The following is a 26,561-nucleotide window of genomic DNA, read 5'->3' on the forward strand; positions in this document are numbered from 1 at the left end:
AGACTTGTGTTTTACGGGTACTATTTAATGAAGCTGGCAGTTGAAGAATTGTGAGGCGTCTGTTTCTCAAACTAGACACTCTAATGTACTTGTCCTCTTATTTAGTTGTGCACCGGGGCCTCCCACTCCTATTTCTATTCTGGTTAGAGCCAGTTTGCTAGGCCAATAAAGAGTGATACAAATTTGTGCTTCAGTTAAAGTTGGCTTCTTAGCATTCATTCCCATGGTTAACAACTGTACTGCAGAAATATAACTTAGATCACAGATAATATGTGTGGTGGTGGTAGCTGCAGAGAAGGTTTTATTGCAGAAGAGTTACAAAGTGTGTTGAGCGAAAGAGTCCCTTCCCCCAGGCATTCAGCCTGGAGCAGGATCAGTTAGGGTCAAAGAAGTGGAATGGGGTGGTGTTTTTTATTTAAATGTTGTATTTTTATCAAATAGAGGTATATAGGTGTAGGGTTAGTTGGTGGTGCAATAGCCCCCCCCCCCTACACATTTTGTTTTTGTATCACAAAATGTAACGTGATCGACCACACACTCCCGCACAGTAGGTGGCAACATGCACAAACAAATGTGCGAACGCCATGATGTGTTGTTGCAGAATGACGATGGTTAGCTAGCGGAAAAAAATATGGTTAGCTAGCTAGCTGAACGTTAGTGTTCTGCGGCCGTGAAGTTATTGGTTTTGTTTGAGACCAAGCCAGCTACCTCACCACAAAACGTCATACAAGATTATATGAAATTGCATTATTCATGCTGGCGTCAAGCACGTTAAAGGTGAGTAGCTATATCTGTCTGCCAGGTAAAATTATATCTAAGCTAGCAGGATACTGGCTGGCGTACGCATGTGTTGAAATGTAACGTTAATAGCTAGTCTTTTAACGTTAGGTTAGCTGCGTTTCACAATACGAGATAAACAGTGGTGTGTTGACACTGTCGGCTACTGTGGCTAGACAACTTGCTAGTTAGTAATCTAATAATTGCGAACAAGCTAGGCAATTGAAGGTATTTTATCAACGTGCTACAATAGCTGACTAGCTATACAGCATAACACTACCAACAGCGTGTTTTTTTAACGAGTGCGTTTAGCTAGCTAACGTTAACTGGCTAGTTGCTTTGTTAGCTAACTAGCTAGCTTTTTGGGGGAGGGGGCTGACTTGAACACTACCATTATTAGCCAGCTATCCATTATCATGATGCTAACTAACGATGATGCTAATAGAGCTAGCTAATAAACAACAACAAAATATAGCTAGATAGCCTGTGTTGCTTGACAATATATTAAGGAAATCTCCCAAAACGTTTGAACTAGACAAACAACACATTGTTTGCTAGCCTAATGTTAGTTATACTCACACTTGCCACTTTTTATTTACATCTGCTTCTTGTAATAGCTAGCTAGCATATCAAAGATTGACGTTGATACAGGTAGCATATCAAATGTCATCACATTGGAAAATGCTCAACTAAACTGTACGTTACTAGTTGCCCATCAATGTAGCAATCAATTTTTTTTATCGAACAACTCACCACAGTTATGTTGTTGAAAATAAGACTGGTGTCCCGGTTCATTTGCTAAGTAAAGTTCGGAGTCATATGGTTTATATATATATATATATATATATATATATATATATATATATATATATATATATATATATATATATATATATATATATATTATACACACACACATTTATTTTTGGTCACCAGGTTAGAGGGGGTTGATGTGCTGTCCAGAGAGGTTTGGTAGCGTTTTCTCATGTCAACGTTATGTTGACACAAGTGGTTCTGTCAGACTTTACAGCCCTAATTTACATCCGCAGACCATGTTCCCAGCCGGAGTCAGAACTAGTGGTTTGGTTTGGATCTCAGAAAGGCCCATCTGGTGTGCACAACTGTCCATATTTTTCTGGAAGAGAGGCTACCTTAGTGCCACTATCTAACTGGCGTGTATTCATTACGGAAAACGTTGGGCCAGTTACTGGCGTTGTGCCAGTAACCGAAAGGTTGCTGGATCGAAACCCTGAGCTGACAAGGTAAAAGTCTGCCATTGTAAATAAGAATTTGTTCTTAACTAACTTGTCTAGTTAAATAAAGGTTCAATTTAAGAACCAAATGTTAGCAAACAGAGCAAAACGAGAGTTTCTATGGGACAAATTCAGGTGGAAACTTTGAAACATTGAATTGCATAGAATTCTACATCGGTCAGAAGAGGTTTTTAAGAGGTCGACCTCTACAAGCCAGAATGTTGAATAATGTACACAATATAAAAATAAATGCTTGCATACTTGCGTTTACATGGTTTCTGTGCAAGCTTATAAATTTGAATGCGCTTTGAAAAGTTGATGTAATTATACTTTCCTGTGGATATATTGTCACACATTCCTACCGCCAAAGGAATAACTGCACGGACAAGAGGTGATATATACTCTTATTCAACATTCAGGCTTGTAGAGGTCATGAGAGGAAACTTTCCTGATTCAAATGCTCATTTCTGCCCGATGTAGAATTCAATGCAATTCAAGATAAGTTTTTCAGGCAAGATCTCTCTTTGTTTAGTTCCTTGTTTCCTTTTAAGAAATGTTTTGCAACAGAATCTGCTGAATGAATACACCACTGGTCCATGCCTCAGGCTGTCGGAAGGAAATTATACCCCACCTGTCCAGGGTCTGTTATTGATGGGGTGGGGTTTTAAGGCTGCCCCTGACCTATCCTAATGATGGCTGATTTTCCCCCTTGGGGCCAAGCCTTTGTGGCTGAGTTTGCGTGTTTCGGCATTCCTCCAGATTTATAGTAGACTCTGTGCGAGAGTGGAGGTCCTCTCCCTGAAAACGGCAGTGAAAATGGTTAAGATCCATTTGACCAACCCATTCTGAATTTATGTTGCCTTGTAACTCAATACTGAAATTACATTGTATTAGGGCTGTAAAGTCTGACAGGATCACTTGTGTCAACATAACGTTGACATGAGAAAGCGTCATCACCCACCTTCCAAAACTACATAGAATTGAAGTAGATGGATTTGATTGGGGAAGGGAAAGCATCAAGTTGCTGAAGTATGTGTGCATTAGGCTAGATTTGATTATGTCCTGTTAATACTACAGTGTCTTCCATTTCGTTCCAGGTATTTGGAGGAAAATATCTGCAGTGGAACTCTAGGCCAAACACCCACCTTCCTCATCAGCCTTTGGATCTCCTCAGTGTGTAAAAATGTATCCTTTGATAGTCGCCTGGCTGAAGGACTGATCTACACGCTGGACTTCAAAGATGGAGAGGAAACGCAGAAAGAAATGAAAAGATCAGGCCGTGTGCAATGAAGACATCTGTGAGCTTTGGGCACGAACTGCTCTGTTGATGGATGATTGCCATATCAGCATTATTTTTTGTCTTGTCATATGTTAAACAATTGCCCCTGGCTGCTAGGAAGCCTGCTCTGGGCTTGGAGGGATAAAGACTATTTCTGATGGGTGGTGAACAGAAAATAACTGCTTGGACCATGACCCTGGTGCGTATATGTTTCTCGCTACTAGTGGCCCTGCTATGTGGCAGGTTGCCTCTAGTGGGGACAGAGGGAGGAGATGGGACCGCATCCACCTCCACTTCATCTCCCAACCCTGATGGGAATCACAGTTCCAACTGCTCAAGTCTCACTGTGAAGCTGGAATTCTCCACCAAAGTAGTTGAACATGGTAAGTGCTGTTGTCTATTTGTATTTCTCAAGCTTTTACTAGAACACATTTAAAGCATTGTGAAAGTGTAAACAATAATTGAAACAGACTGATGGATGCATATTTCCTCTGTCAGCCACAGTATGTTTGAGAGATTTTCAGGTCACACATGATTTGTTTAAGATGATTGCCATTTATGACATGCAAGTCAAGTGTATTTTTCTCTTTTATGGTGTTTGTGTTTAATGAATTGCCACCCATTGACCACAGACCAACAACACAATGTGAGCCTTTGCAGGACGATCACAGTCAAGCTTTTCTACACTACTCTACCTGGCTGGAGATTCCAGGCTTGGCAGGCAAACAGTGTTGGGGTATTCAATGGCTGTTGTCCCAGAGAGTACACAACCACCCCTTTTCCCCTCCTTCCTCTTAAAGGTCCAGTCAGAGTAGTCTGTCTGGATGCTTGTCTTTGCAGCCCTGCTGTGGACAAGGCTGACAAAACGCCATGCCAGAATATAACGTGATAGTTATTGTCCCCTTAATATTGGCCTGCGGCTGAATGTGTCCTTTGTGCTACAGCCCTTTTTACGAATTCCTAGTGACCCAGTGAGAGCAGTGCATTGTGAAACAGGGCGAGAGGTCATCATGACAGAGTGGTGGGGCTAAGGGGTCAAGATTATTTGAAGGACCTTGTGCAGAGTCAATAAGGAATTGTTTTGTGTTTTTTATGTCTCTGCTGTGCCAACACATACAGTACCAGTCAAAAGTTTGGACACACCTACGCGTTGCATGGTTTTTCTTTATTTTTTAAAACGATTTTCTACATTGTAGAATAATAACGTAGACATCAAAACTATGAATCATGTAGTAACCAAGAAATGTTATTTTATATTTAAGATTCTTCAAAGTAGCCACACTTTGCCTTGATGACAGCTTTGCACACTCTTGGCATTCTCTGAACCAGCTTCATGAGGTAGTCACCTGGAAAGTATTTCAATTAACAGGTGTGCCGTAACCTGTGAAACCACCATTCCGCTCGCGGAACCCCTCGCCAACAGCCAGTGAAATTGCAGGGCGGCAAATTCAAACAGAAATCTCATAAATCAAATTTCTCAAACATACAAGTATTAGGCACCATTTTAAAGATAAAATTCTCATTAATCCAGCCACAGTGTCTGATTTCAAAAAGGCTTTACAGCGAAAGCTCCACAAACGATTGTTAGGTCACCACCAAGTCACAGAAAAACACAGCCATTTTTCCAGCCAAAGAGAGGAGTCACAAAAAGCAGGAATATAGATAAAAATGAATCACTATCCTTTGATCTTCATCAGATGACACTCATAGGACTTCATGTTACACAATACATGTATGTTTTGTTCGATGAAGTGCATATTTATTAGAGGTTGACCGATTTTAATCGGATTTCAAGTTTTCATAACAATCAGAAATCGGTATTTTTGGACGCCTATTATTATTATTTTTTTTTACACCTTTTATTTAACTAGGCAAGTCAGTTAAGAACACGTTCTTATTTTCAATGACGGCCTAGGAACGGTGGGTTAACTGCCTTGTTCAGGGGCAGAACGACAGATTTTTACCTTGTCAGCTCTGGGATTCAATCTTGCAACCCTACGGCTAACTCATCCAACGCTCTAACCACCTGCCTCTCATTGCACTCCACGAGGAGCCTGCCTGTTACGTGAATGCAGTAGAAGCCAAGGTAAGTTGCTAGCTAGCATTAAACTTCTCTTATAAAAAACAATCAATCAATCATAATCACTAGTCAATCATAATATCACATGGTTGATATTACTAGTTTATCTAGCGTGTCCTGCGTTGCATATAATTGATGCAACGCTGGGGGATGATTTAACAAAAGCGCATTTGCGAAAAAAGCACAATCGTTGCACGGCTGTACCTAACCATAAACACCAATGCCTTTCTTAAAATCAATACACAGAACTATATATTTTTAAACCTGCATATTTAGCTAAAAGAAATCCAGGTTAGCAGCCAATATTAACCAGGTGAAATTGTCACTTCTATTGCGTTCATTGCACGCAGAGTCAGGGTATATGCAACAGTTTGGGCAGCCTGGTTCATTGCGAACTAAGAATTTTATGTAATTATGACATAACATTGAAGGTTGTACAATGTAACAAGAATATTTAGACTTAGGGATGCCACCCGTTAGATAAAATACAGAACGGTTCCGTATGTCACTGAAATAATAAACATTTTGTTTTCGAAATGATAGTTTCCGGATTCGACCATATTAATGACCAAAGGCTCGTATTTCTTTGTGTTATGTTATAATTAAGTCTATGATTTGATAGAGCAGTCTGACTGAGCGATGGTAGGCAGCTGCAGGCTTGTAAGCATTCATTCAAGCAGCAGTTTCGTGCGTTTTGCCAGCAGCTCTCCGCAAGCACAGCGCTGTTTATGACTTCAAGCCTATCAGCTGGTGTAACTGGTTGGTGTAACCGATGTGAAATGGCTAGCGGGGTGCGCGCTAATAGCTTTTCAAACGTCACTCGCTCTGAGACTTGGAGTAGTTATTCCCCTTGCTCTGCAAGGTCCGTGGCTTTTGTGGAGCAATGGGTAACACTGCTTCGAGTGTGGCTGTTGTCGATGTGTTCCTGGTTCGAGCCCAGGTAGGTGCGAGGAGAGGGACGGAAGCTATACTGTTACTGGCAATACTAAAGGGCCTATAAGAACATCCAGTAGTCAAAGGTATATGAAATACAAATGGTATAGATAGAAATGGTCCTATAAATACTATAATAACTACAACCTAAAACCTCTTACCTTGGAATATTGAAGTCTCATGTTAAAAGGAACCACCAACGTTAGCTTTTTTACATGGCACATATTGCCCTTTTACTTCTCCAACACTTTGTTTTGCATTATTTAAACCAAATTGAACATGTTTCATTATTTATTTGAGGCTTAATGTATTTTTATTGATGTATTATATTAAATTAAGTGTTCTTTCAGTATTGTTGTAATTGTCATTATTACAAATACATTTTACATTTTTAAAATCGGCACATTAATCGGTATCGTTTTTTTTTGGGGGGGGGGGGGTTCTCCCAATCGGCATTGGTATCGGTGTTGAAAAATCATAATCGGTCGACCTCTAATATTTATATCCAAAAATCAAATTTTGCATTGGCGTGTTATGTTCAATTGTTCCAAAACATGCAGAGATTTTGCAGAGGGATACATCAATTTATAGAAATACTCATAATAAACATTGATAATAGATACAACTATTATACATGGAACTTTAGATAAACTTCTTCTTAATGCAACCGCTGTGTCAGATTTCAAAAACTTTACGGAAAAAGCATACCATGCAATAATCTGAGTACGGCACTCTGCCCAAACCAGCCAAAAGAAATATCCGCCATGTTGTGGAGTTAAAATTAGTCAGAAATAGCATTATAAATATTCACTTACCATTGATCTTCATCAGAATGCACTCCCAGGAATCCTAGTTCCACAATAAATGTTTAATTTGTTCGATAAAGTTCATTGTTTATGTCCATATACCTCCTTTTGTTAGGGCGTTTGGTAAACAAATCCAAGTCCACCGGACAGGTCGGACGAAAAGTCCCAAAAGTTATATTACTGGTCGTAGAAACATATCAAACGAAGTATGGAATCAATCTTTAGGATATTTTTAACATAAATCTTCAATAATGCTGCAACCGGAGAATTCCTTTGTCTGTAGAAAAGCAATGGAACGCGAGGTAACTTTCACATGACCGCACGTCACGAGCTCGTGGCTGCTGGCAAGCCTCTGACTCATTCCCCTCATTCAGCCCCCCTTCACAGTAGAAGCCTGAAACAATGTTCTAAAGACTGTTGACATATAGTGGAAGCCATAGGAAGTGCAAGATGACCAATATCCCACTGTATCGTCAATAGGGGCTGAGTTGGAAAACTACAAACTACAAACCAACTTCCTGGTTGGATTTTTTTCTCAGGTTTTTGCCTGCCAAATGAGTTCTGTTATACTCAGACATCATTCAAACAGTTTTAGAAACTTCAGAGTGATTTCAATCCAATATTAATAATAATATGCATATATTAGCATCTGGGACTGAGTAGCAGGCCGTTTACTCTGGGCACGCTTTTCATCCAAAAGTGGAAATGCTGCCCCCTATCCCAATGAAGTTAAATGTTAATATGTGGAATGTATTTCCTCCTTAATGCATTAGAGCTAGTCAGTTGGGGTGGTAAACAGAAGATGGCCCTATTTGCCAAAAGACCAAGTCCATATTATGGCAAGAACAGCTCAAATAAGCAAAGAGAAATGACTGTCCATCATTACATTAAGACATGAAGGTCAGTCAATCTGAAAAATTTCAAGAACTTTGAAGGTTTCTTGAAGTGCAGTCACAAAAAACATCGATTGCTATGATGAAACCGGCTCTTATGAGGACTGCGACAGGAAAGAAAGACCCAGAATTACCGCTGCTGCAGAGGATAAGTTCATTAAGAGTTCCCAGCATCAGAAATTGCAGCCCAAATAAATGCTTCAGATTTCAAGTAACAGACACATCTCAACATCAACTATTCAGAGGAGACTCTGTGAATCAGACCTTCATGGTCAAATTTCTGCAAAGAAACCACCAATAAAGGACACAAATAAGAAGAGACTTGCTTGGGCCAAGAAACACAAGCAATAGACATTGGAACGGTGGAAATCTTTCCTATGGTCTGATTTTGAGATTTTTGGTTCCAACCACTGTCTTTGTGAGACGCAGAGAATGTGAGCGGATGGTCTCCGCATGTGTGATTCCCACCGTGAAGCATGGAGGACGAGATGTAGGGGTGCTTTGCTGGTGACACTGTCTGTGATTTTTATTCAGATTTCAAGGCACACTTAACCAGCATGGCTACCACAGCATTCTGTAGTGATACGGCCATCCCATCTGGTTTGGGCTTAGTGGGACTATCATTTATTTCTCAACAAGACAATGACCCAACACACCATCAGGGTGTATAAGGGCTATTTGATCAAGAAGGAGAGAGATGGGTTGCTGCATCAGATGACCTGGCCTCCCCAATCACCCTACCTCAACCCAATTGAGATGGTTTGGGATGAGTTGGACTGCAGAATGAAGGAAAAGTAGCCAACAAGTTTTTCAGGACGTTTCGTCCAAATAACTTCACAGATCTTTGTTGTAAAGGGTTTAAACACTGTTTCCCATGCTTGTTCAATGAACCGTAAACAATTAATGAACATGCACCTGTGGAACGGTCGTTAAGACACTAACCGCTTAGACTGTAGGCAATTAAGGTCACAGTTATGAAAAATTAGGACACTAAAGAGGCCTTTCTACGGACTGAAAATCCCAAAAAGAAAGATGCCCAGGCTCCCTGCTCATCTGTGTGAAAGTGCCTTAGGCATGCTGCAAGGAGGCATGAGGACTGCAGATGTGGCTAGTGCAAAAAATTGCAGTGTCCGTATTGTGAGACGCCTAAGGCAGCGCTAAAGGGAGACAGGACGGACAGCTGATTGTCCTCGCAGTGGCAGACCATGTGTAACAACACCTGTACGCTGATCAGTACATCCGAACATCACACCTGCGGGACAGGTACAGGATGGCAGCAACTGCCCGAGTTACACCAGGAACGCACAACCCCTCCATCAGTGCTCAGACTGTCCGCAATAGGCTGAGAGAGGCTGGACTGAGGGCTTGTAGGTCTGTTGTCTGGTGAGGATCTGCCTTACATCACCGGCAACAACGTTGCCTATGGGCACAAACCCACCGGTCGCTGGACCAGACAGGACTGGCAAAATTTGCTCTTCACTGACGAGTTGCAGTTTTGTCTCACCAGGGGTGATGGTCCGATTCACGTTTATTGTCGAAGGAATGCGCGTTACACTGAGGCCTGTACTTTGGAGCGGGATCGATATGGAGGTGGAAGGGTCCGTTATGGTCTGGGGGCGGCGTCACAGCAGCCTCGGACTGAGCTTGTCATCATTTCAGGCAATCTCAACACAGTGTATTACAGGGAACACATCCTCCTCCCTCATGTACCTTTTGTCAACCAAGACTGTTCTTATTTGCTTTTATTTCTCTGATTTGGTTATTTGCTTCTGCTCAGTGTTTTGTGATAATTCCAAATAACTTTATGGTCTAGTTAATTGTTATTAAAATTGTTTGTCAGTCAGAATTTACAGGGCTTTGTAGAAAAGTCGTATCTCTTGCATTGAAGATGGCAGAGGAACTGGTAGTACAATGCAGCACTGTTTTCTTGTTATCGGAGGGAGGTGCAGAGTTGAAGGGTCACTGGGAGTTTAAAAACAAAACTAGAGCAGCGATGGGCAACAGGCGGCCCGCGGTCCCCCCATTTGTAGCTCCGCGGATCAATTTCCAAACCCCCCCCCAAAATACCGTTTTTTTGGGAGGGGACTCAAGTCGGTTACTGTAGAATACACAAGATGCAATTTTGAAATTTGGATGTGCATCAGCAGTTTCTCTCATGTCATTCACTGATGGTCACTTAATTAGCCCATGTCAGCTAAACATTTTTAGATTGGTCAGTTAGTGTAGCCAGCTATCTAACCTTTTAATAATCATGGTTTAATTACGGATTGGGGCGCCCCCATTGATTTTGTAAAGGTGTCTGCATGCTTCCCAGCCGGAAGAGTTCGTGCATATATTATGACAACATTTTGACGTTTTTGTTCGTTTTTCTGTAGGCACCCTGAAGTTTGGAGCCAAAGTCTACGCCCCTTTGTCAGTGATTGGTCAACAGTAGGGATTATTCAATAAAGTCTGTCATTCAACGAGAGATTACTTGTTTTTGTAAAATTGTGCCACTAAGATCTCCTCTGCAAAAAACGTCAAAATTAATGACAGATTTCTTGAGTTATCTTAGATTAATTCTGACCATTTTGAGGAAGTGTATGCTGGCTATGGCGTCTCAATTGACAAACTGTAGTATTGCCACTTTTTTTCTCGTGTTTCAAGCGAAGGTCTTTTGACTCTAGGACCGCCTGGCCTTTCACCCTATAAGTACCCACTAGAGAACGTACCTGCTTATCCATCAGATGCATATCAACCTGCAAGGTGTAGCAAATCTAAGCATCAATGCTTGATAAATAGTGCATAAACTATTATAAAAGATGAATTACATATTTGTGGAAATGTATAAATAACATTAGTTATTTGTTTCAATAGTCAAGGTTTGGTTTTGTATAATTCAACGAAGTCCTAGAAAAACAAGCCTATAGCCTATTTTAATTCCCCTTACAATAAAAACATTACAGTGTAATTCATTTGATCAACTTTATTTGTGGGTTTGATTTAGTAATTAAAGTCCAGTTACAGCTTCTTTTGACAAAGTAGAAATTAAAAAGATATGATCAGCCAGGTGCATAGGTGAAATTATTTTCTGTATTCCTAAACAAAGGCACCAGTGCATGAACAATTTGTAAAGGATGAATTGTGTAAATAAATAGCATATTTTAATTATATTACTAGTTTTTGCTTAGTAGCTAGAGCAATGTTGCTGCACGAGTGGTCATGTGCTGAATTGATAGACAGCACGGATATTCTTGGAAAAAGTCAAATTTGGAAATAGAGCTGCACCTCTTGAATTCAGTTATTTGACAAAGGTAGGCGTAACAAACTGCACAATATACTCTTTCTGAGACCTGTATAGAAATCTCAATTTTACCTGCATGTGACTGAAGGAGGATTTGATAAAGTGATGATCCTTTCCCTGCATCTTTAAATTACAAGGTGCCCATCTCTTCATGTACAATTTAAGAACTGAGGCCTAATATTGTCACTCAACAGATTGTCAATTTATTATTGTCTATAGGCTAACTTGTATGTGTGAGATTAGTTTCGGTGTAGTCTCTATGGGCCTGCTATGCAGGCTGACTGACTTGGATAGAGTCAAGGATATGTTTTGCATTATTCTGAAGGCCTTTTGCAACACAGCATGTTTGTTTTTCCATTACGGTACATTCCATTAGTAAGAGTTACAGTAAATAGAACAGTCCTGTAACAGCTTCTTTTTACATAGTAAAACATAAAAGAGAATGGTATCAACCTCCAAAGCGCACGGTCAAATGAACAAGCGCAACGCTGATAGGCATAACACAAGCTCATCATTACACTGTCTTTCTAAATTGACGTAACCTCTTCACCCTCCTTATCATTCAGTTAGGCCTAATTTAAATACCATTTTGAAGTAATTTTTGACCATTTGTCAGAGAGAGAGACACATTAGCGCCTGGCTGGGTACCAACATCCTACTATTGTCTTGGCGGGTTAAGTTTGGAGTAGGTGTGAAACAACAGCTAAAGGCTCTAAATACTTCTGACATGAGCAGTGTAAAATACAAACATTTAGGAATAGTCAGGAAAAGAACAGGACAGCTTTTTGGGGGTGGGCTGATTTTAAATGTTATTTTATTTACAAAATCAAATGTCAGTGGCCAATGCTGATTCTAGTGTTAAGGGAGTATGCGAGCACACTCGTTCGGTTCAGCTAGCTGACTTCGGCTAGGTGCCAGCCAATCTCAAGCATGCTGACGTCTCACTCCGTTATCATATTAATATGGAATAAGTAATGGCAAAATGTGTAGAATTGCAAGGAATTAGTTTTAAAAAATGGCAATCTTCTCGCCGCCCTATGGCAAAATTTGTACAATTGTGTTAAACTTGATTTAAAAAGGCAACATTTTCTCTACGGGAGGGGCCAAAAGGCTTGGGCAGGCCCTGACTGCATGTGTAGGTACACAGCCCTGTGAGCCACTGGTGAGTAGAGATTTTTTTTTGTGGTCCCCGCCGCCATCAAAGTTGCTCGTCCCTGTTCTAGAGACAAGAATATTACAGTGACTGCAATGTACAAAAATCTCAGCGATTGCCAAGTTAAACCAATGGAGTTATTCCAGCTTTACCTTTATCTCTCTCCCCAAATGGCAATGCCACATATAAATCTGTTGACATGGAATCTCCCACAGCCAGAAGCGCAACTGCCATGGAGATACTTAACGATTACCATGTTCTCTCCTCTTTCTACAGAATACATTGTGGCGTTTAATGGCTACTTTACAGCCAAGGCACGCAGCCACTTCATCAACAGTGCTCTGAAGAGCTCCGAGGCCCTGGACTGGCGCATTGTGCCCCGGAAGAACCCAGCCAGTGACTTCCCTAGTGACTTTGAGGTGGTGCAGATCCGCCAGGCCTCTCACAGCAGCCTGCTCACCCTGGAGGACCACCCTTACATCAAGAGGGTCACTCCCCAGCGCAAGGTGTTCCGCACACTCAATTATACACCCGACTGTGAGTCTCTGTCTTTGCCTCTTATAGTCAAATATTTACACATATTTTGCTCAGCCCTGCTTTTCTTGTTTTAACTGATCCACATATTTTATGCTTTTGTCTTCTAGATGGGTTGGGTGTTTAGAAACAAACCCGACGCATGCGCAACTATGGGGCAAAACGGACAGGACTGGCTTAGATTGTAAACTATATTTTGCCTCCGATGTTTATTGAAAACATAAATAAAGTTGCGCAATAAGCACTTGTCTCTCAAATACATTGTTAGACGTTGGTTAGCCAGCTAGCAAATGTTTGCCTTATTAGCATATGTGGCATCAGTCAAAACACCTCAAAACAAGACATGGATCAAATGAGCTGAAACTAGCCACTTATTATTCACCACATGGCAGTTTCTTGTCATTGTTGCTAGCTATCAGGCCGTTCAGAACCTTAACACTCGGCCTTCTGCCCTTTGGAAGTGTGCATATCATTTTTGTGACGTTCTCAGCTAACCCGTCTCTGGACCATCCCCATATCCCCCATACGTGTGTGTCATATCGTATAGCTGCCTTTCAGTCACGTTTGACCTCTCCCCCTTGTAAACTCACCATCTTATTGTCCCTCGATTGAAACTGTTTCATGAAACCGTTTGATCTCACACACGTCTGCTCACCAAACTGAACAGTGTGTCTTTGTCAGTGTGTCTTTGTAATGCTCCAGGCCGTTTCAGTGCTCTGTTCTGTCCTTCTGTGTTGTTTGGACGCGTTAGACGTTTAGTAGGGATCATATATCTTGCAACACATACCCCCTGAGTACTAACCAGCAGTAGGGCAGCTCCAGACTGGTGGGGGGCTGGCAGAAAGGAGAGCTCTGTTTGTGCCTGCGGGTTGGTAGAAGTCTCTCTCCTAGGATGAAAGAGTGCTATGTCTGGGCACTTTGGAGCCCCCCCTCCACCCCAGAGTATTTTTTTATTTAACTAGGCAAGTCGGTTAAGAACACATTTTTATTTAAAACATACGGCCTACACCGGCCAAACCAGGACGACGCTGGGCCAATTGTGCGCCGCCCTATGGGACTCCGAATCACGTCTGGTTGTGATACAGCCTAGTTCAGTTCATGTACATGTAAGGTACATGTAAGGTGTTGGTTTCATGAGCTGAATTAAAAGATCCCAGAAATTTTACATACGCAAAAAAAATTGTTTACATCCCTGCTAGTGAACATTTTTCCTCTGCTAAGACAATCCATCCACCTGACAGGTGTCATAAAAAGAAGCTTATTCAACAGTGCGATTGTTATACAGGTACATCTTGTGCTGGGGACAATAAAAGGCCACTCTAAAAAAAAATATATATTTTTTTATTTCACCTTTATTTAACCAGATAGGCCAGTTGAGAACAAGTTCTCATTTACAACTGCGACCTGGCCAAGATAAAGCAAAGCAGTTCGACACACAGCGGCACAGTTACACATGGAGTAAAACAAACATACAGTCAATAATACAGTATAAACAAGTCTATATACGATGTGAGCAAATGAGGTGAGATAAGGGAAGTAAAGGCAAAAAAAGGCCATGGTGGCAAAGTAAATACAATATAGCAAGTAAAACACTGGAATGGTAGATTTGCAGTGGAAGAATGTGCAAAGTAGAAATACAAATAATGGGGTGCAAATGAGCTAAATAAATACATTAAATACAGTAGGGAAAGAGGTACTTGTTTGGGCTAAATTATAGGTGGGCTATGTACAGGTGCAGTAATCTGTGAACTGCTCTGACAGTTGGTGCTTAAAATGTGCAGTGTTGTCACATAACTTGAGACATCTGTGGCAGTGTTTTGAGGGAGTGTACAATTGGCATGCTGACTGCAGGAATGTCCACCAGAGCTGTTGAATGTTAAATTATCTACCATAAGCCACCTCCAATGTTGTTTTAGGGAATTTGGCTGTACGTCCAACCGGGCTCACAGCTGCAGACCACGTGTAACCACGCCAGGACAGGACCTCCACATCAGGTCTGAGACCATCCACCCAGACAGCTGATTAAAATGTGGGTTTGCACAACCGAAGAACGTCAACGTTGTGAACAGAGTGCCCCATGGTGGGGTTATGGTATGGGCAGGCATAAGCTACAGACAAGGAACACCATTGCATTTTATCAATGGCAATTTGAATGCACAGAGATACCATGACGAGATCCTGAGGCCCATTGTCGTGCCATTCACCCGCCGCCATCACTTCATGTTTTGGCATAATAACGCACAGCCCGATGTTGCAAGGATCTATACACAATTCCTGGAAGCTGAAAAATTCCCAGTTCTTCCATGGCCTGCATACTCACCAGACATGTCACCCATTGTGCATGTTAGGGGATGCTCTGGATCGATGCTCCGCCAATATCCACCAACTTCGCACAGTCATTGAAGTGGGGCAACATTCCACAGGCCACAATCAACAGCCTGATCAACTCTGAGGCAAATGGTGGTCACACCAGATACTGACTAGTTTTCTGGTCCACACTCCTACCTTTTTTTTAAGGTGCCTGTGACCAACTGATGCATATCTGTATTCCCAGACATGTGAAATACATAGATTAGGCCCTAATTTATTTATTTCAATTGACTGAAATCCTTATGAATTGTTGCTTGTTGTTAATTTTTTTCAGTGTAATTAGACTTCTTAGAGGAGCCATCAGCAGCTCTGTCAGTGTCACTGAGCAGTTGCCAGTGAGAAGAGGACTAACTGTTACTGCCGTAGGGCCATTTCACATGATTAGATCAGCGGTGCTTGTTAATTGCCCACCACCATCACCCCTCTCTTGACTCTGATTATTGTAGTGGTCTGGTCGCTGTTGAGTGAGCGATCTGCTTTTGAACCCAATCATGTTCAACAACCTCATGTATTCTGCATGATAAACTCAGTACAGTAGCTAATCATCATCCAGATTCAGTCAGAAATCACGGTTTGGCGTATTCTGTAGATCTTTGATTTGAAATGAAAACAGCAGATTGCTTCACTGCATACAGGATCAAGATATTACACATCACATTGGGAGCTATCCATCTCTCTCAATATTGTGCACACACCAATGTATAACTGAATGTTTGTTTTGCGCTCCTGGGCTTTTCATTGATTGTGTTTTTTAAAGATCTTGTTCTTGATGTTTTCCTCTCTTGTCATCCCTTCTTTTCAGTGCCGGATCCTGGGGCAACCTGCAACAACGACACCCGCTGGACCCAAAAGTGGCAGTCGTGGCAGTCGTCCCGTCCGCTGCGCCGGACCAGCCTGTCTCTGGCCTTCGGCTTCTGGCACGCCACGGGCCGCCACTCCAGCCGGAGGCTTTTGAGGGCCATCCCCCGACACGTGGCCCAGATATTGCAGGCAGATGTCCTCTGGCAGATGGGATACACCGGTGAGGACAGACACTGTGTGTTTATCTGGTTGTCTATTAGTGTATAAACACTTGTGGGCTGCAGGTAGCCTAGTGGTTAGAGCAAAAGGTTGCTGGATCGAATCCCCGAGCTGACAAGGTAAAAATCTGTTCTGCCTCTGAGCAAGGCAGTTCCCTGGGTGCTCACTGTCCCCTGGGCGCCAAAGACGTGGATGTCGATTTATGGCAGCCCCCCGCACTTCTCTGATTCAGAAGGGTTGGGTTAAGTGCAGAAGACACGTTTCAGTTGAAGGCATTCAGTTGTACAACTGACCTTTCCCTTGTGTGTTTCTGGGTTTACACTAACATGTCTTCTGTAGCCTGCATGTTTCTAAATATCTGTATTCTTTGTGTGTAGGTTCTGGGGTGAAGGTGGCTGTTTTTGACACAGGACTCAGTGAGAAACATCCACATTTTAAGAATGTGAAGGAGAGAACCAACTGGACCAATGAAAAGACACTTGATGATGGTAAGATAATGCTCTGGTCAAGATTTCTGGTAGTGCTTAGTGATGGGATTTGCTTTTGAGGAGGAGTGGATGTCTATTTGTGCTACATTGCACTCACTACATTTGGTATATTTTTCTCTGCAGGGCTGGGTCATGGTACCTTTGTAGCAGGGGTCATTGCCAGCATGAGAGAGTGTCAGGGCTTTGCCCCAGACTCTGAGCTTCACATCTTCAGAGTGTTCACCAACAATCAGGTGTCATACACCTCTTGGTTCTTGGATGCTTTTAACTATGCCATTCTGAAGAAGATTGATGTCTTAAACCTCAGCATCGGCGGTCCAGACTTCATGGACCACCCCTTTGTTGATAAGGTGATTAAAAGAAGATGCCCGAAGCTGTCCGAAGCCGTTAGTGTTTCCCACTCTGAATTGATCAAAATGTGTGTTTGTGTGTGCCAGGTTTGGGAGCTGACTGCTAACAGGGTTATCATGGTCTCTGCCATTGGGAACGATGGGCCACTTTATGGGTATGTTCTGACCTTGGGAGGAGAGGTGACGGTCTAGAGGATGTAGTATTGATTGGTGCAAGATACTGATTAGTTTGAAGAGCTATTATGAACCAAATAAATGTAATCATAGAGTTTTTACTGACGATACTTTATCCCTGTGTATCCTAGCACCCTCAACAACCCAGCGGATCAGATGGATGTGATTGGGGTCGGTGGGATTGATTTTGAGGACAACATTGCCAGGTTCTCCTCCCGGGGGATGACCACTTGGGTATGTCTCCCTCACAACCCACAGCATAACCCTGAGTACCTTCTCACATGTCTATCTCAGTGTATTCTTACCCTTTCCCAGTCAGAGTAAACTGAACTCTGTTCCCCAGCCTTCCTGTTATCAGTCCCAGACTAGACATCTAACCCTGTGATCTGCAGCCCCCGTCTCTGCCATAGAAAAACACTGAGATGGAGGAGTTCAATGTGCTCTGTGCTCAGACCTTGAAGCATGTGGCACTTCATAGCCTGCATTTTGTGGGACATATACTGTAAATGAGGAATGCAAACATTGTAGGATTTGTCCCATGTTCTCTTCTGTCACTCTTTCTCCTATACTGCCTCTCTCCCACTCTTTATTCAACATGATTCTGTCTTGTGTTTTAGGAGCTGCCTGGGGGGTATGGCAGAGTGAAGCCTGACATCGTGACCTATGGCTCTGGGGTGAGGGGCTCAGGAATGAAGGAGGGCTGTCGCTCTCTCTCAGGGACTAGCGTAGCGTCACCTGTGGTGGCAGGAGCTGTGACTCTACTGGTGAGGTAAGTCATTTCAATGACTACCCTTACAGCTGCATCAGGGTTGTTAAAAAAAAACATATTCCATCAGTCACCTAAGCCATATGACTCTGCTTTTGAAATGGAAGGAGCAAAGGACCCAGTTCCCAGGATGGCTGTGGAGGTGCAATGTTTACGCAATGTTTACATAACCAGCGAATGTGTAACTTTGAAAAAACGGTGTTGTTGCTTGCTCTAACTCCACCACCCTTCCTGGCTGTCTACACCTCCCTTTTCCCCTGGCCTCTCCCTATCATGTGGTCTTATCTCACCTCCTACACAAGCACGCACACGCACTCACTGGAGATAACACTGTTGTTCCAGATGTTTTTCATGGTCTTAATCTCAGCCATCTTTGTGAGAGAGTTTCTGCTTTTTATCTGGGAGCAGAATAACGTCACCCCATAAATTACACACCTGATACGGTCTGCCTCAGGTATGGAACTCTCAAAGTAATTTGCTGTCTTAAGGATTGGCTGTTGCATGCCATACTGAAGCCATTATTACTTTAAGTGAAATGCTGAGACCTGGCCAAAGCAGTTTACTGCCATGTTATGTTGAACAATAATTACCATTAAGACATACATATCTCAATGGGTTTTCATACATTTTCTGTGTTCAAACATTAGCTAGCTTCAGCGCAGTAGCATTAAAGCATCCAATTGATAAGGTGGTCTAGTTCTGCAGTTTCTGAAATAGACCGTACTCAGCAGCATTTCTCTAAGAGACCATGAAAACCTAATTTGCAGTGTTAGTGACAGACTAAGAGTCCGGAAGGGCTGATAAATTGTAACAACAGTCTTCAGGTTCGATATGCAGTTACAGTTTAACGGTCAGACTGTACTGTCTGTGTATAAGTGGTCTGATGCTGTTGTGTTTCCCGTGGACTCTGGGATAAATGAAACGTCAATAGATATCCTTCACTTCAAAACAACAAGGACACAGACATTTAACAGAATCAATCTACTTTCCCTCCAGGAAAGGAGCTGACACACTTTCACTTTCTCTCTACACATTTTATGTAGGTCTCTCTTAAGATCCAGACAGTTTAATCCAGACTTCTCATGTCTCTTACAAATTGGTTTATTACACCTATCTACATCTCTCTCTAAAACATCATCATCCCTCTCTCTTTCTCATAGCAAGCTGTTGAGTCAGATGGTCGCTCTTGCTTCATATGTCCTATCTTCATTGAAACATAATGTAAAGCTAATGTAATAGTTGTTAACCCAGCCGTGTCCCTCCTACAGCACGGTGTTGAACAGAGAGCTGGTGAACCCAGCCAGTATGAAGCAGGCTCTGATCGCCTCAGCACGGAGGCTCCCTGGAGTCAACATGTTTGAACAGGGCCACGGAAAACTGGACCTCATCAGAGCCTACCAGATCCTCAACAGCTACAAACCCCAGGCCAGGTATTACACACACTCTTTACGCTCATCATCATAACAGGCACACTCTGCACGCTTGTCATCATAACACGCACACTCTGCACGCTCGTCATCATAACACGCACACTCTGCACGCTCGTCATCATAACACGCACACTCTGCACGCTCGTCATCATAACACGCACACTCTGCACGCTCGTCATCATAACACGCACACTCTGCACGCTCGTCATCATAACACGCACACTCTGCACGCTCGTCATCATAACACGCACACTCTGCACGCTCGTCATCATAACACGCACACTCTGCACGCTCGTCATCATAACACGCACACTCTGCACGCTCGTCATCATAACACGCACACTCTGCACGCTCGTCATCATAACACGCACACTCTGCACGCTCGTCATCATAACACGCACACTCTGCACGCTCGTCATCATAACACGCACACTCTGCACGCTCGTCATCATAACACGCACACTCTGCACGCTCGTCATCATAACACGCACACTCTGCACGCTCGTCATCATAACACGCACACTCTGCACGCTCGTCATCATAACACGCACACTCTGCACGCTCGTCATCATAACACGCACACTCTGCACGCTCGTCATCATAACACGCACACTCTGCACGCTCGTCATCATAACATGCACACTCTGCACGCTCGTCATCATAACACGCACACTCTGCACGCTCGTCATCATAACACGCACACTCTGCACGCTCGTCATCATAACACGCACACTCTGCACGCTCGTCATCATAACACGCACACTCTGCACGCTCGTCATCATAACACGCACACTCTGCACGCTCGTCATCATAACACGCACACTCTGCACGCTCGTCATCATAACACGCACACTCTGCACGCTCGTCATCATAACACGCACACTCTGCACGCTCGTCATCATAACACGCACACTCTGCACGCTCGTCATCATAACACGCACACTCTGCACGCTCGTCATCATAACACGCACACTCTGCACGCTCGTCATCATAACACGCACACTCTGCACGCTCGTCATCATAACACGCACGCTCGTCATCATAACACGCACACTCTGCACGCTCGTCATCATAACACGCACACTCTGCACGCTAGTCATCATAACACGCACACTCTGCACGCTCGTCATCATAACACGCACACTCGTCGTCATAACACGCACACTCTGCACGCTCGTCGTCATAACACGCACGCTCTGCACGCTCGTCGTCATAACACGCACGCTCTGCACGCTCGTCATCATAACAGGCACACTCTGCACGCTCGTCATCATAACACGCACACTCTGCACGCTCGTCATCATAACACGCACGCTCTGCACGCTCGTCATCATAACAGGCACACTGCACGCTCGTCATCATAACAGGCACACTCTGCACGCTCGTCATCATAACAGGCACACTCTGCACACTCGTCATCATAACAGGCACGCTCTGTCTGCACGCCCGTCATCATAACACGCACACTCTGCACGCTCGTCATCATAACACGCACGCTCTGCACGCTCGTCATCATAACACGCACTCACTTTACATAGTATTCACTCTACAGTCAAGTCACATCTAATGTTAAATGTTCACTCTTTTTTTACTTTGAAAGGTTCTAGCAATGTCCAATAATCAGAACTCTAACCTGATCTCATGTTGATTTGATCTTGTTTTGTCTTTAGTCTCAGTCCCAGCTACATCGACCTGACTGAGTGCCCCTACATGTGGCCCTACTGCTCCCAGCCCATCTACTACGGTGGCATGCCCACCATCGTCAACGTCACCATCCTCAATGGCATGGGTGTGACTGGCAGGATTTTGGACAAGGTACTTTTATATTGAAGGCTTTGTGTCTCATGTCAAAACATGAATATACATTTATCTGATGCTGTTTCTTATGCTGTTTCTTTGTTGTGCCCTCCAGCCCATCTGGCAGCCTTACCTACCGCAGAATGGTGACCACATTGATGTGGCAGTCTCCTATTCGCCAGTCCTCTGGCCCTGGGCTGGATATCTGGCCGTCTCCATCTCTGTCGCCAAGAAAGCTGCATCATGGGAAGGGATTGCCCAGGGTCATGTGATGGTAACCGTGGCCTCGCCTGCTGGGAATAATGTGAGTAACAACAAGGATCTGTTTCACATAGTTACCTTTCACTGTTTTTATGGGATTTCTGTAATATCACACTGACATCCTCTTATGTAGATTTGTAACCAGAGAGCATCATACAGTTTAAAAAAAAGCTATATTTGGATACTACTGTTAGAGTTAACATGTGTCCTGGGTCAAAGGTCAATGTTCTGACCCTCATTATTTTCTAATTCCTCAGTCTGAGGTGGGTGGGGAGATGACCTCTACGGTTAAACTGCCAGTCAAGGTGAAAATAGTCCCCACTCCTCCTCGTAGTAAGAGGGTTCTGTGGGACCAGTACCACAACCTGCGCTATCCACCTGGCTACTTCCCTCGCGATAACTTGCGCATGAAGAATGACCCATTGGACTGGTGAGTTCTTCGGACAACTATTTACCTCAGTATCATTTTAGTTTTAAGAAAGAAGATTAGGCTATTTCAGGTGTACTGGCTGTTTGGGGTAAGTTGCCGTCTGTAGTGCAACTCTTAAAACGTGCCATAAGAGCAATTGGTGTCTTGATGTTGTTTTTTTCTGAATCGTTTGTAGGAATGGAGATCACATTCACACCAACTTCAGGGACATGTACCAGCACCTGAGGAGTATGGGTTATTTTGTGGAGGTCCTGGGTGCACCCATCACCTGCTTTGATGCTAGTCAATATGGTGAGAGTATTTTTGCTCTTTGTCAGTTGATTCTAATCTAAAAACAAGTTAAAGTGGGATATGGGAGAGCAGCACATGAATAAATGGCTTCTCTGTCATTGCCTACAGCAATAATTCTAGTGCCTCTGCATGCATAGCTTATTGTTTTTCTCTGTCTGGTCTCGGCTGACATCTCCTGTGTGTTTAGGGACATTCATGATGGTGGACAGTGAAGAGGAGTACTTTCCTGAGGAGATAACCAAGCTGCGGCGAGACATTGATAAGGGACTGTCTCTCATTGTCTTCAGTGACTGGTACAACACCTCTGTCATGAGGAAAGTCAAGTTCTATGATGAAAACACCAGGTAGGTATTTCAACCCCACTGTGTAGCTCCTATTATATCCCCCTCCTGATCTAAATTCGTCATTCAAACATCAATGGACCGATGGGGCATCATGCCTTGTGACTATAGGGGGAGGCGGCAGGCTTGAGATTAGAGAAGTGGACCAGCAATCTGAGGGTTGCCAGTTCAAATCTCACTGGGATTCGGCCACCCACTGTCGATGTTCCCTTGTGCAAGGAACTTACCCCCTAAACTTCTCATTGGCTGCTGCCCTCTGCTCCTGCCTCTGCAACCTAATGTGTGTTAGTGATGCGTGGGTTGACTCATAACCTGCAGTCCCTGTAGTTATAGTATTTCAACCACATCAAATATTCCCCTCAGGCAATGGTGGATGCCAGACACAGGGGGCGCCAATGTGCCAGCTCTGAATGACCTGATCTCTGTATGGGGGATGGCCTTCAGTGATGGGCTCTATGAGGGAGACTTCACCATGGCAGACCATGACAGTAAGAACACACTCTGACACTCTTACACACCCTCATTCACTTGCTGTGTCACTCATTTTGAAATACATTGTGTAAATCTAGAAATGAATCAGATTAGATGGATTACTTCATGATATGTTATTTAGTGTAATGTTTAAACTCTTCTCTCTCAGTGTATTATGCATCAGGGTGCAGTATTGCAAAGTTTCCAGAGGATGGGATTGTGATTGCCAAGACCCTAAAGGATCAAGGTATATAACACACACTCACTGCCACAACACACCTGGCAGCTGTTACCATGAGGATGTTGCTGAATATTCCCCCACCCCTCCCCTCTCAGGGTTGGAGGTCTTGAAGCAGGAGACTGCGGTTGTGGAGGGTGTTCCCATACTGGGAATGTACCAAACACCATCTGAAGGGGGAGGTCGGATAGCCCTTTATGGAGACTCAAACTGTATAGATGACAGTCACAGGCAGAAAGGTAGAGAATCCACCTGCTGTTTCCCTTGTTCTCTATAAAACTGTTTCTGAAATAAAGGTTTGAACTCCTCTTCTGTGATCAGTTCGTGTCTGATTTTGACCATTGATGTGTGTTCCCCCCATAGACTGCTTCTGGCTGCTGGATGCTCTTCTGCAGTATACCTCCTACAGCATGACTCCTCCCAGCCTCATCCACTCCAACAGCAGGGTGACTCCTCCCACTGGCACCGACCGTCCCTTGCCAGAGAGACTGGAGGGTAAGGCTAACACTAGAGCTTCAGTCATTGTAAATAAGAATTTGTTCTTAACTGACTTGCCTAGTTAAGTAAAATTAAAACTAAATTGCTATGATGGCTAATACAGTACCTTTATTCCTCTCTTCCACAGGTAATCACCTATATCGCTACTCAAAGGTATTAGAAGCTCATTTGGGAGACCCAAAGCCCCGCCCACTCCCTGCCTGCCCTCACCTGTCATGGTCCAAGCCACAGCCACTCAATGAGACTGCACCCAGGTGTGTGCCAAATCACCTGTCAAAGTCCCTAACTCCTGTAGTGTTAATTTCCTTCTCCCGACTTTCCTCTCATTCTCTATCAAACAGATGGAGAGATTATGTTGGATAATGCCACTCTTTCTTAACTGGTAATCTCCTCAATAATGTTTAACCATGTATTTGTACTCTCCCTGGTTCTATTTGTTATCAGTAACCTATGGAAGCACCAGAAGCTGCTATCTATTGACATGGACAAAGTGGTGCTGCCTAACGTCAGAAACTATAGACCCCAGGTCCGGCCTTTGTCCCCTGGGGAGAGTGGAGCCTGGGATATCCCTGGAGGTAAGAATATATACCAATCAGAATGATCACTGACTCCAAATCACCTTACTGACCCAGTTTGTTTAAAGGGGAAGTGCAGTTAAAAAGGTGATTTTTCTCGTTTTTTAATACTTTTTTTTCACACTGAGGTCGAAGTAATACTTAGAAATTGTGAAAATGATTATGCCCTTTTTGTGTAAGAGCTGTTTGAAGAAGATGCATGGAATTTCAGCCTGCTCAGGTGGGATGGATCATGACATCTGATTATTCTGACCAATGACCAGTAGTCTTTTATTTGCATATGTATCCTTCTACTTTGGAGGGGTAGGCAGTCTACCAGTGGTTCCCAACCTTTTTTGGTTACTGTACCACCAACGGAATTTTGCGCTGCCCGGAGTACTCCTGAAGTACCCAATCATTGCAGTTATTTTCAAGAAATAAACTGTGATTTATTAGACATAGTGATGATTTTTTTAAATAAAATGAAAAACTGCACAGGGGCTAAAATATGCGCACAAACAGTTCAAATGTCTGAGGTCTGTTTCTTCAGTCTTGTCACTGTTAATAATAGTTGACAATCGTCATGTACCGCGTGATGCCTCTGTGTGACTGACACCCCTGTTTTCTCCCCAGGTATAATGCCAGGCCGCTACAACCAGGAAGTGGGCCAGACCATCCCCATGTTTGCCTTCCTGGGAGCCATGGTTGTGTTGTCCTTCTTTGTGGTGCAGCTCACCAAATCCAAGAACAAGCCCAAACGACGGAAACCAAGAGTCAAACGTCCAACGTACCTCCAGCAGCAACAGCAGCAACAACTGGCACCAACAGGCAAAAACCCTACAGTGTGAGGCTGCCTTCCCAACCACCACAGACTATTGGGCCACAGCACACAAGGCCCAGAACTCTGGAAGACTAGCCTCCACTGAGGTGTTGACTGCATGTGTGCTTCTGCCTTTCAGTTGGGGCTGGTAGATGGCTGATTTAATGAGCAGTGTTTGTCTGACTTTGAAATATGCAGCCCAATATGCAGCCCACAAAACAGACAAGGATGTTTCCCACAGGACCTCACCTCTTTCGCCTCTACTTTTCACAAGAGCTTTTCATTCCACTGACCAAATGGAGTTTGAATGAAACGTGTCTGTCCACTTTTTGTATTTATTGAATCTGTGCGTCATCCCCTGATTGGTTTCATCTTCCTCAAGGTCTTTTAAAGTCAGATTAGATGAACTGGATTGAAAACAAATTCTGATGTTTTGAAATACTTATTTGGATCTTGCTTTTTTCTCTTTCTGTTCAGGTGATTATGGGTTGCTTAATTTGTTAATTCTTTGTTTTTATATTTTATATAATGAGCCCTGGTGAGGCATTCTGTTGAAGTCCAACTGTCATTGAAGTAGCTTTGGCAAACTTTTTCAAATATATCATCAATTAAAAAGCGTTAGCCTTGGGTCCCTTGTTTATTGTTGCATTGTGTGCCATTCAAAAAACACACAGCTTTCTCCATACTCTTCTAATGTAATTCATCTGTTTAAAGTATATTGTGGAAAGTCACGGCATGCAAGACGATATGTCTAAATCTAGCAGGCGTTGTCAGGCTTTCAACCGTGTTCTAATGTCGAGATGACCCACACCATCTGTTGTCTATCTACTGCCTTCACCCCAAATGAATGGGAAAGATAGGCAGCATCTGAAATGATAATTCGATGGTGTATATCCTTCGCATTCATTTGGGATTGAGCCGTGTAGCTGGGTGACTAGGATCTAATGTAGCATACAACAGATGGCTATCAGGGACCAGGCTTCACACTTGGGGTGAACTATTACACATTTGTGGCAACTGAAGATTTATTTGGGATGCTGTTGTTGATGGAACTGTTCTACAGCTAAAACACAGGATTAATGGCCTTGTCATGATCTAGCATGAGCTGTTCAGAAACTAACCTGATCAAATAGAGGTATTCTAAAGTGGAATATTCTTGATCAATGATCATATCAAATATTTTACCTTAAAGTAAGTCATGGTCAAACACTATTCAAAGGATAACTCAAGTTGGGGTCATTGTTAGATATGAAAAGAGTGAATTCACCTGT

The 26,561-nt window shown here is 43.2% G+C and overlaps 1 protein-coding gene across 2 annotated transcripts; it reads left to right on the forward strand.

Annotated features, from left to right (window-relative positions):
• Positions 1 to 559: 559 nt before the first annotated feature.
• mbtps1 (membrane-bound transcription factor peptidase, site 1) lies at positions 560 to 25,919 on the forward strand. Of its 2 annotated transcripts, none has more exons than XM_021597889.2 (22): positions 560 to 777; positions 3,128 to 3,692; positions 12,734 to 12,994; positions 16,164 to 16,382; positions 16,759 to 16,869; positions 16,993 to 17,219; positions 17,307 to 17,374; positions 17,525 to 17,627; positions 18,011 to 18,162; positions 19,428 to 19,589; positions 21,260 to 21,404; positions 21,502 to 21,690; positions 21,905 to 22,077; positions 22,253 to 22,368; positions 22,556 to 22,712; positions 23,073 to 23,197; positions 23,350 to 23,427; positions 23,517 to 23,657; positions 23,782 to 23,913; positions 24,044 to 24,170; positions 24,361 to 24,491; positions 25,104 to 25,919. In XM_021597889.2, the coding sequence occupies exons 2-22, from the start codon at positions 3,467 to 3,469 to the stop codon at positions 25,316 to 25,318; spliced, it is 3,258 nt and encodes a 1,085-aa protein (XP_021453564.1). In that variant the 5' UTR covers positions 560 to 777; positions 3,128 to 3,466; the 3' UTR covers positions 25,319 to 25,919. The 2 variants fall into 2 exon arrangements, with proteins under 2 accessions (XP_021453564.1, XP_036831046.1); XM_036975151.1 differs by lacking the exon at positions 560 to 777 and adding an exon at positions 990 to 1,005.
• Positions 25,920 to 26,561: the final 642 nt, after the last annotated feature.

Source organism: Oncorhynchus mykiss, chromosome 1, assembly GCF_013265735.2.
Source record: "Oncorhynchus mykiss isolate Arlee chromosome 1, USDA_OmykA_1.1, whole genome shotgun sequence".
NCBI lineage: Eukaryota > Metazoa > Chordata > Actinopteri > Salmoniformes > Salmonidae > Oncorhynchus > Oncorhynchus mykiss.